Source organism: Vicia villosa, linkage group LG2 (assembly GCF_029867415.1).
Source record: "Vicia villosa cultivar HV-30 ecotype Madison, WI linkage group LG2, Vvil1.0, whole genome shotgun sequence".
Classification (NCBI taxonomy): Eukaryota; Viridiplantae; Streptophyta; class Magnoliopsida; order Fabales; family Fabaceae; genus Vicia; species Vicia villosa.
Window position 1 is genome coordinate 115,677,630 of NC_081181.1, and position 11,820 is coordinate 115,689,449.

General features: G+C 34.6%; 1 protein-coding gene and 1 non-coding gene across 2 annotated transcripts; one reads left to right on the forward strand and one right to left on the reverse strand.

Moving 5' to 3' along the window:
* Positions 1-7,838: 7,838 nt before the first annotated feature.
* LOC131646653 (growth-regulating factor 5-like) lies at positions 7,839-10,404 on the forward strand. Its single transcript, XM_058916637.1, has 4 exons — positions 7,839-7,950; positions 8,064-8,310; positions 8,413-8,815; positions 9,768-10,404. The coding sequence occupies exons 2-4, from the start codon at positions 8,130-8,132 to the stop codon at positions 10,177-10,179; spliced, it is 996 nt and encodes a 331-aa protein (XP_058772620.1). The 5' UTR covers positions 7,839-7,950; positions 8,064-8,129; the 3' UTR covers positions 10,180-10,404.
* Positions 10,405-11,180: 776 nt separating this feature from the next.
* On the reverse strand, positions 11,181-11,260 carry TRNAL-UAG (transfer RNA leucine (anticodon UAG)). The gene has a single exon. It is a non-coding gene; the product is annotated as a tRNA-Leu (tRNA).
* Positions 11,261-11,820: the final 560 nt, after the last annotated feature.

Consider the following 11,820-nt stretch of genomic DNA (forward strand, 5'->3'; position numbering starts at 1 on the left):
ATTTGAATCGCCTTTGAAACAATAGAATTGATTTTGAAAAGAGTAACAGAGGGATTACCCTAAGAGGTGCAAATGTGATTGTGTTTGGTTTCAGATATTTTTGTCTTTGAAATTAGTGATCTAGCGCTTCAGTTATTATTCTTGCCATACACACAGTTTTATATGTACAGAAATTAAAGTGCGGGAATGTAAAGTGCGGAAAGTAAATCTACGCTATTACATCGATTGTGCGAGAAGTGTAAACTACGCTATTTACATGAATTTGACAACCTATACACTTATCTATGAATTTAAATTGCAATAAGATAAAAGGAAAATATTTTTGAATTTTTGGATGGTTGATTTTAATCAAAATTAATGCATAATTAATTTAATTAAAAGGTTAGGAATTAGAAATAAAATTTAAACCTAAAAAATAAAGTTTAAAATATGTCCAAGTTGTTTATTAATTAATTTTAAAATAAAATTAATTTTTTGTTTGATTTTTTTGGAATTGTTTTGGAGATTATTAAGCTAATTAACATATAATTATACAAATAATTATACACATAAATTTAACTTAAAGAGAAAATTTTCTAAATATGTACAAAATTAGTTTATAATATATAAACTTATTTTAATAAAAATAAAATATTTTTTTCTGATTTTTTTGATAGGTTAAAAATTAATTAAAAGATAAATATATAAATTCTAATTAATTAAACAAAATATTTTAATTATGAAGAAAAATAACATATTTTTATGTCAAAAAATAATATATTATTTTATCAACCTAAAAATATTTTTAATATAATTTTTTGATTTTTAAAACTATTTTGAATTAATTTTACAAGGAAAATCAAATAAAATAGAAAATGTATTAAATATATGATCTGGTGTGGCTGATAGTAGGGTCTATGATATGGATGCATGTTTAGGCACGTTGGATGAGCTGGCAGGATGATCGTGTGTCTCAGATGTTGAGGTCACATGGCATATGCGTGGATGGCAAGCACAGAATCTGGCTGGATTTAAAAAATTCACACGCGCGTTTTTTAGCCAATGGGATGGGGACACCTAATCATCTTCTTCCCTCCTCCGTCGTTTAAACCCTGCAACAACCCTATAGCTACAGACAAGCGTTGCTATAGGCTATAGTGACGGTTTTCAGACGTAGCCATAGCTCCTTGCCATTAAAACCTGAAAATCAACAACAATAAACGACTACAAGCAGCCCAGATCGACTATAAATCACCTCACGAGTCCAATGGATCTATTAATTGGACCTGGAATTACTTCTACATGGAATCCCTAATTTCAAGAACTTGAAACCCTAACATGGCATATACCGATTCTTGCATCAAAACTCAACAAGAACAACCCAGATACGTTCCAAACAATCATGTGAGTCATAATATGCAATCAAAACATGTTAATGATGAGTGAAAATATGAAAACGAATTTGAGTTTGAGTGAGACCAAACTGTGGCTTGTATGGCTCGATTTTGGGTGTTTTGATTGATGATAATGATTGGAATAAGTTCAGGGATGTTTGAGGATCGTGTTTAGATAATTATTTGGACTGGAAATTAGCTTAAACTAAAAATTCAAAATTTGAATTTCTTTGAAAATTTCAAGTTTCTACAAGAGTGATATAAGCATGTGTTTTGTTCTGAATTTGTCTCTCTCTGCTTACTGAAGTATTCTAAGCTATTTATGAGCAATAGAGGTGCTGCAAACTTAAGCTAACAATTATTGATTGCTTTTGAACTTTTGAATTTTTTAATATAAAAAGCTTTGAATTCTTTGGCCATGGCTTCATTTTTCTTCACCCTCTTGCTCTAGGCCTGCTGTACATCTCTATGCTGCAGAAGTTAAGCCATCTTGGTGACTCAAGCTAAGGACAAAAGCTTTGGATAATTGTCTTGAACCATTTCTTTTTTAATTTAATTTTAAATGTAATAAAATTAAATTAAAAAAGAAACAAAAAAGTCATGGGCCAAATGTTGGTCATGGGAGCCCTTTAACATCATTAGAAACATGTTCGGATCATGCATGTTTGGCCTCTTTTGGAAAAAAAACCATTTTGATCAATGCTAGTTTCATGCATTTTCCCAAAAAATAGCCAACTTCAACAAGGCATAACTCCCTCAATTTTGATCATATGAAGGAGTTCCTGTACTTTTTAGAAACCTAAAGATGTCCTCTATAAGCTACTTTGGAAACTTTTTTGCATTTGGAGAAGTTATCTTGATGTTATGGGATTTGACAAAAAACCACTTTTTGTTGACTTTGAAAATGACCTGTAATGTCTGAGCTCATATTTTTCAAATGGTAAATCCAATGACCATGGGATCAATTTCATTTGAAAGATAATTGAATTTCCTTCAAAACAAGCTTTGATTGGAATTTTTTGAATGAACGAGGAGAGAGTTATGGCCGGTCAAAGTTCAGTTGAATTTTTTAGGAGAAAACCCTAATTTTGAAACTTAGGGTTTTGTTGATTTCTGGACTTTTCTTGATAAATTATGATCAACCATTGATCAAATGATGAATCTTTTGACAAAATATGGATGTTGACAAAAAAATTTCATTTTTGACTGTCTGTTGACTTTTCGGTCAAACAGGTCGTCTGTTGACTGTTTGAGCTGCTGACTGTGCGCCCGAGCAAATCGAAGATTGAAAATTTGTCTGGTGGTACTTTGAGACATATGGAGATCCATGAAATCCATTTGAGATCTCAAAAAACTTGTTCTCCTGAAAAAAACAAAAACCCTGATTAGGGACTGTTTGTGTAGGAGTCAGTTAAGCGTACCTGATTTTTGTACAATGTTGAGTCTCTGCTGATCATGTGATTATCAGAAGACTCCTAGAACAAAAATCTTGGAATTTTGAAATGCAAAAGATTGATCTGAATGGTGATATAAAACACGGAGAATCGTGCTGTCAGCGGGTTTGACTGTTAACTGGCTGTCCGGGAATTAACATAACAGTTAAAGTGAAAACTTAACAGTTAAAGTTAATTTTTCTTTTTGTTTTTTTTGTTGTGTTAATGGTGAAAACTTATTTACCTGAGTTGTTAGAAAAACACAAACATAATAAATAATTTAAAATATACCGTACGCGAACGAAATTACCGATAATAATCTTGAAAAATATTTAATGCACAGAAAAAGAAATATTTAACTAGCAATAAACACACATAATACTATCTTGATAATTAAACGACGGTACGACAGACAATACAATATTTAATACTGACAGTACAAATATTACATAATAATATAGCGAACAGTACGACAAATATAATGAACGGTACATTATTTGAAAGCGAAAGATACGACAAACTTTAAGTATGACGATTAAAAACCCATGCTATAAATAACAATATATAGATGCACGGGAGTGTAAGCATCCCAGGTCCGCATTTTTCAGGACTATGCAGACAGAAAAAGGACATGATCACCACCAAAACAGTGATGACCATAAGAAAAAACGTATCCATCCACTTTGCCATTTTTGCCGGGGAAGAAGAGAAAATAATTATGAGATAGAAATTTGGGAAATGAGTGAAATTTGATGTGAGAATTTATGGAAAAAAATGAGGGGTATTTATAGAGTGAAAAGAAGGATGGAGACGTTGGGGAATGAAGTGATACCGTACAAAAAAGGAAAATTTGAGTGGTAGTAAGATTTGAAAGAAAGTGTATGGTAGGGTTTGAAAAGAAAGATGTATGGAATAAAGTTAGGATTTGATTTGAAAGAAAGAGATTTGAAAAGAAAGGAAAAGATTTGAAAACAATAGTATAATACAAAAATTAGTGGGAAACAAAAACTAATAATAATTTAATTGTTACCAGTACAGTCTGAATCCCCGGACTCTGCGCCTGCAAAAATTTAATTCTGTACCAATTGCATCAGTACTATTTATCTGCAAATAAATCTCAAATAAACAGCGTGTGTGAAGTGATAAACAGTACTTGGTGTTTGTGTAAGAATAAATTCAACAGCGAACCAAAATACCGTATAAAAATATTCTAAAAAACTGAGTATTCATAAAATCAGGATATTTATGAAATAAAATCCAAGATTATATGAAACTCCCAATTTTTAGACAGAAGTCTGTTGTCTTCTCTCTGAAAAAGATGCGGGCAAATTTTGGGGTATAACAGAGTCGCTCCAGTATCAATAATGGCAACTAAAGGTGTGTCATGGATAAAACACGTACCTTTAATCAGACGATCTTCTGGAGTAGTCTCCGACCCAGAAAAAGCAAAGACCTTTCCACCAGTCTGATCCTTCTTCGGTTTAGTGTAGTGTGGACTGATGTGACCCTCTTCGCCGTAATTGTAGCAAGTCACGATATTCATCCTACAATCAGACGCAAGATGACCCGCCTTACCACACTTGAAGCATTTCTTCTCTCCACTCTTGCACTCATTCCTTCTATGCCTAGTCTCACCACAGTTGTAGCCCCTAACGGGAGCACCAGAATCTCCCCCACTAGGCCTCTTCCAATTCCCAGCTCTAGGATTTCCTCTACCATATGGCTTACCTCTATCCATAGGCTTCTTACCTTTCTTGTCAACCAAATCGCGAGAGTGAGATGACTTCAGCTTGAGGTTATCCTCTTCGAAGATCCTACTACAGTCCACCAAATCGACAAAGCGTCGAATCCTCTGATACCTGATTCCTTGCTTGATCTCATCACGAAGACCATTCTCAAACTTGATGCACTTCGAGAATTCACTAGCTTCATCATTGTTGTAGTGAACATAGTACTTCGCCAACTCAACAAATTTTGAAGCATACTCTGGTACCGTCATATTACCCTGAGTCAGCTCCAAAAATTCGTTTTCTTTCCTGCCTCGAACGTCTTCAGGAAAATACCTCCTCAGAAACTCTCTCTTAAACACAGCCCAGGAAATAGCTACACCATCAGCATCCAGTTCAGCCCTAGTAGCCATCCACCAGTCATCAGCCTCTTCGGACAACATGTGAGTACCATACCTCACTTTCAGGTTCTCAGCACAATCGATGACTCTGAAAATCCTCTCGATCTCCTTAAGCCACTTCTGAGCACCTTCAGGATCATGCGTACCCTTGAACAATGGAGGATTGTTCCTCTGAAAACTGTTCAGCTGTCTGTCAGCACCAATCATAGCTCCATTTGCATTCCCTCCCAGCACACCAACAATCATGCCCAAAGCCTCAGCAATAGCATCGTCGTTTCTTCCACCTCTTCCAGCCATTGTTCTGCTAATCCACAAAACAATTCCATTAGAACCAAAAGTATCGACAGTGATAACTCACACTCGTCGCATACAAAGGGAAAGACTGACACTAAGACTCTGGTCACAACGACCGACTATGCTCTGATACCACTATTGTAACACCCTTCTAAACCCCGCGGCAATTTTAAACAATTATATCAGAGTAAAACATAAACACAAGGGTGCCACAATTATTTAAAATAAATAAACCAATCATGGTTAAGTCATGCTTCATTAGGAAATGATTTAACAAAACACAATTATGTTTATCACAGCGGAATAAGAAACATCATCAACATAATCAAGTGGAAATATAATCCAACACCAATTAAAATAGAGAATTCTCATAAATCTCAATAACTATCGTCCCCCAGTGTTACAAGATCAGAGCATAACCGATACGACCCAACATAAACGGATAAACTCTACGAGTCATCCTCACCGAGCACTAATGCCGCTACTCCTCAATCTGAAAATGACAACATGTAAGGGTGAGTCTCATTCTCAATTAGTAAATATTATGCAATTCATAAGCAACAAGCATCATAATATACCGTTCACCCAATTAAACACATTCAGATTCACCTCTATTATTCATCAAATCACACAATAATATATTACAACATAAAACACAGAAATTCATACAATCATGTTATGACAAAATGCATATGACATAACTGACACTATGCATGTGGTACCAAAATTCGTGAATCACATTCACAGGACTTCTCTCTACGATACTGCCCTTCAATGTCGCTCACACCCCACATGGGCACACGACTATCCTCATCGCTCACACCCCCATGGGCACACGATGACTGCTTACTAATCTCCGCACAATGGGAATTAGCCACCAACGATCCACTCATCAACGGGATCCATCATCAAATGCATATGAATGAATGAAACACACATAACATACTTATAAACATCACCGAATGACGATGAACAACTCGTCTCAACACCACATCACCAATACTTATGTACATGTTTTCAACATCATTCAAATAGTCATGCATTCATCACAATCATAATAACAATCACAACCAATTCATCATCACATCAAACACATTGTCACACCCATCTCATATGCACACAATGTTCCATTCTCATCAAGTAATTAAATCGTGTTTTAAAGAAATAAAGTCGGCCACTCCCGATATTCATCATCCATCATATAAAACATTCAATTACTTGCACAACGCCCAAAACGGCACTAAGAAATGATTCACGGGTTAAAAGATACGTCATTTTAAAGTTTTAGAAAAATTCACACACAACAAGGTTCGCTCAGCGACGCGAGGCAGAAGCGAATCCTTCAGACCTCCGCTTAGCGGACCTCTAGCGACGTCCAACAGAAGCGAACTACGTTGGGACCTCCACTCAGCGGACCCCCTCCGCTCAGCGGACCTGCGATTTCAGCAATTCTCAGGTCTGCGACAGACCCTGCGATTCCACCTAATTTCAGTCAAAAATCGACCCCAGACATCACATACAGGCATATAATCATCATACATTCAATTATGCACCACAAAACATCATTTAAACTCATTATTAACCAAAATTTCACACAACCATCATCATATCAATCCAAATTAGAACACCCTAACCTAACAATCCCAATGTCTAATTGAATCAAACCATACATCAATCTACCTATTACCTAAGACCACATAAGAGATACTAAAAGGAAGAGTCCCCCCTTACCTCGATGAATCTCTTGAATGCTCTCCTTCCGGTTTCACGTTCTTGCCTCTTTCTCTTCTCTTACCCTTTTCACATGTTCTTCCTTTCTCCCCAAATGGTTCATTTTCTTATTTTATGAAAATAAAATAAAATAAAATATCACAACTTAGTAAAAGGCCTAACCAATTAGCACCCCTCTTTTACTAACATCACACCATAAGCCCAATAACTCTTACTCCATCATTTTCCAATTAAATCCAAATAAAATACTAAAATTCCAATTATTTAATTTAAATCCAAATTAAATTAACAAACTGAAATTAGTAAAATGATATGGATTGATGGAATCGGATGGAGCGGAGCGGAATGAAATGGAATAAAATGATATTCCGTTGTTTGGATAATTTAAAAACGGATGGAGCAGAGCGGAAAAGAGTGGTATGGATTCCATTCCATTCCATCACTTACCACCATATTCCTTCCCCTCCGATTTGGGCGGAATGAATAATTTGTCTTATTCCGTTCTAAAATTTCCAAACAATGAAATGGTACATTCGTTCCGCTCCATTCCACTCTGCTCCATCCCACTCCGCTCCATTCCATTCCACTCCGTTCATTTCGTGATATCCAAACATACTCTAGAAAGAGTATTTCATTTTCTTACTTACATTTATAGAAGTACGTTATTGGTCAAAATGAAATAGCTAAAATTACTCTATGATTAAATTTTAGTAAGTCCCTATTAGAGAGGTTGACTCTTTTCTATGGTAATAATAGATAATAATTGAGCCGACTCAAAAAATCTCATGATTCTAGCTTACTCCTCTTCCAGCTCCATCTACAAAGATGTACTAGTACTAGAAAAACAAAACTAAAAAAAAATAAAAAATCTTTTAATTAAAAAACAATTAAATAAAACAATATTATAATAATATAATTAACACTAGCCTCCTTAATTCACCACCAATTCCTTTACCATTTACCAATGATGGCTCAACTGGTTTTCTCCAAGGTAAGCTCCCCACCCTTTCCTCCTCCACCACCACCACCACCACAACAACCACCGTCTCTTCTCTCTCTATAACCTTTCTCTCTCTTACTCTAACACAATTTTTTCTTTTCCAGATTCAACCTTTCATCTCTCTCCCAACATCATCACCTTAAAAAAAACAAAACACCAACCCAACAAACATGAGCGTTCCACCGCCGCCGCTGATGTGGCCACCCTCTCATCCACCGTTCACCGTATCCCAGTGGCAGGAGCTAGAACACCAAGCTCTCATCTTCAAGTATCTCAAAGCTGGTGTGTCGGTTCCTCCCGACCTCCTTTTACCTATTCGGAAAAGTCTTCAATTGATGTCTCACCCATCTCGTAAGCCGAAACAAAACCAACCCAACAACGTTAATCTTTGTCTTTTTGTTTCTATTTCATTCTAGAACCATAAAGTTTGTTCCTTTTTTGATTTTGTTTCAGTGGGGTATTATGGGAAGAAAATTGACCCGGAACCAGGTAGGTGTAGAAGAACCGATGGAAAAAAATGGAGATGCTCTAGGGATGCTCATCCTGATTCTAAGTACTGTGACCGTCACATGATACGACGTCGTTACCGTTCAAGAAAGCCTGTGGAATCTTCTTCTTCTTCTTCTCAATCTCAATCTTCATCTTCACTTTCTTCTACTTCACAACAACTTGCTCCTTCTATTGGAGTTGCTACTACTGCTACTACTACTGTTTCTGCCACTGATACTTCAACTTTCCATACACTTCCTTTGCATACTAATGGTACTCGTGAAAGTTTGGGTTTCACTCTTGGGAACACCATGCCCCACATGGACCCTATGCTTCTTCCTCTTCAGGGTTCTAAGAAACCTTATAGGTATTTTTTATTTATTTATTGGTTGATTCATTTCACTGCTATTGTTTTCATTAAGGAAACATTTTCTTATTCTGTTTTTGTTCATTTTGCTATTTTTGAGTTGTATGGTTGTGTGTGAATAGGGTATTTTCACTATTTTGATGCTTTTAGTTGTTTGTGTTTTATGCTGTTGCATTCATCTTTTGGGGTGTTTTGACTTGTGGGGTTTTGAGGAAATGATTGCCATGATTTCTGTTGGAGTGATCTTTTTGTTTACACAATAGGTTTTATATTTTTGTGGTTGATGGTAAACATGGTTGTTGTGATGCTAAGTTAACATAGCATGTGATGTGGAGATCCTTATGATGTGTAGGGTGAGATTTGAGAGTAAGGTGCAAGACATCTATCTGGTCATAGTTTTGGAGTTAGGCTTGTACTTCATTCAGCTTTTTTTGTTTGTGTATTTGACATAATGATGTACTAATAAACTATGCCATTTAGAAAGAGAACAGGTGTGGCATGTTATGGAAAGAGATTTTGTGGATTGAACTTGACTAGGTGCTGCAGTGTAATTTCATGTTGGTCAATTGACCTACATTTTTTTTTTGGTTCTCTTAATCCTCCGGTTCTTGTGATTGCTAGTTGATGATTATTCAGAAAGGGAGGTTCACATGCATAAGTTGTTAAAGGAATTTGGGAAATGTGCTATTTCTTTATAGCTAGTTATAGCTCTAGCTGTATGGTTTTTCAATTCTTGACCATCAATGAATTGTTTTGATATATTTCATTATTCTTTGATGCATCTTTCTTCCTCCTCTTGGTTCTACTATTATTTGTGTTTGATTGTTTATGTTTATTCTCTATTTTTAGTCGGAACATATTGAACACTTCTTTGAACTACGTAAGTGTTCAATGTGTTCTAACAAGGCCTGTAGAGTCTTGCGCATAACTGCAGCGTCATAACTTTTACTAGGTTTGGACTGAACTCGGAAGCAGAGGAGCACAACCTCTTACAGAAAGATCTCGGAACTGTCAAGTATCAAGGCTACGACTTTACATCAGATGGCATGTGGTATAACAACATGTCTCAGATACCATCCAACACAGTATCCGAGTCAAGGAGCAATTCCAGCATGGTTAACAACAGTAACTACTTCCAACAGCAGCGAACAACACGAGAGCCCGAGCTGATGTTTAGCCTCGACGCTGCAAGGTCCAAGGAAATCGTCTTTAATGGCCAGTTAGGTAGTATGAAACAGGACTATCAATCATCTCCTCAGTCTCTCTTCAACGACTGGCAGTGGAAGAAAGATTTAGCCTCGTCTACCATGGAGTATAGACCAAGCAAGGATTTTAACACCAACCCGGATATCAATGCCGATTAAAATGCTACTCTATGAACTGTTTTATTCTATCAAGTGTCAGAATCATGGTTTAATTTTTAAGCTTCAATGTTGCTGTTCTCTATGTATAATTGAAGGAGTTATTATGCTTTATTTACACACGTAAACTTTGTAATATTTGACTGTTGTTTCTGTTGCATTTAGTTTGAATATTTGGTGTTGTATTGAGTATTCTTACTTAAATATGATGGTTAATTATTGCATGAATGATTAGTAACATTCTTGTAGTACATGTTTGTGGATTTTTGATGGATGAAAGTGAAGAGGAAAATGGTGTTTTTTTTTTTTTTTCTTGCATTGGATTATAGAAGATGGTTAAGATTTTGCAGTGAAATGGTGCTTTGATATCATAGTTACTGGTTGGTTCAGAGGTTATAAATGAGGAATGCAGTAGTTGTTGGGTTATTAATGTTTCAGCATTGGAATTGAGTTTTTCGAGGCATAAAGGAGGTTATAAATGAGGTTTTCTGTCCACATTCTCTTTATGATTTTCTTCTTTCAACCTTCTATTCTTTTGTCATCATAAAATTCTTTACATTATTTTATTCTTTTCAATTAATTTTCCATGGGTTGCCAAATGAGCTCAAATATTCTTTCAAGCTATTCAAAAATGTAAATAAATTTATAGTATATTCTCTCTAATATTAGTGTCAAGCTATTCAAAAAAATGTAAATAAATTTATAGTATATTCTCTCTAATATTAATTTTCCATGGGTTGCCAAATGAGCTCAAATATTCTTTCAAGCTATTCAAAAATGTAAATAAATTTATAGTATATTCTCTCTAATATTAGTGTCAAGCTATTCAAAAAAATGTAAATAAATTTATAGTATATTCTCTCTAATATTAGTGTCAAGCTATTCAAAAAAAAAAAATTGAAAGAAAAAAAAGATGACAAAAAAATGTAAATAAATTTATAGTATATTCTCTCTAATATTAGTGTCAAGCTATTCAAAAAAAAAAAATTGAAAGAAAAAAAAGATGACAGCTGTGGGATTTGAACCCACGCCCTTTCGGACCAGAGCCTAAATCTGGCGCCTTAGACCGCTCGGCCAAACTGTCTTGATGTTATTATTCTAGAAATAAACAAACTTAACGTTATTATTTTAAAAATAAACAAACTTAGCTAACTTTATTTTAGGTTTGATAAAAAAATTTATTCCACACTCCTACACTTATTCATTCACTTCTAAATATTTTTTCTAAATCTTCACTTTATTCTCCTTACATACTAGTTATTTACCTTTTAATTTTTAATCTTTCTATTTAACTTTTTCTTTTTATAAATTTTTAAATTTTTAATATTTCTATTTAACTTTTTTTTTCTATAACATTTGAAACCCCTCGACATTAGTATATATTTAAGTTTAATGTTTTATATTTTTTCCATCATATTACTTTTAAACAAGTATCCAACTCATTTAGTGGAACAATGCTTGGTTGTTGATGTATTACTTTCAAACAAGTTTTATGGTGTATTAATATTTATAAGATAATATGTAATCAAGTATTTCGATGTGCATTTGTGTTTACTAGATAATTTGGTTTTATAGTATTTTGATTTTTTTAATTTTGTTTATCAGATTACCCACTTATAAGTAATCCAATATGATTTTTAATTT

Coding starts and splice junctions, on each gene's coding strand:
- LOC131646653 (XM_058916637.1), top strand. CDS start 8,130: ATGAGCGTTCCACCGCCGCCGCTGATGTGGCCACCCTCTCATCCACCG. Junction 8,311..8,412: donor ATTGATGTCTCACCCATCTC/GTAAGCCGAAAC, acceptor ATTTTGTTTCAG/TGGGGTATTATGGGAAGAAA. Junction 8,816..9,767: donor GGTTCTAAGAAACCTTATAG/GTATTTTTTATT, acceptor AACTTTTACTAG/GTTTGGACTGAACTCGGAAG.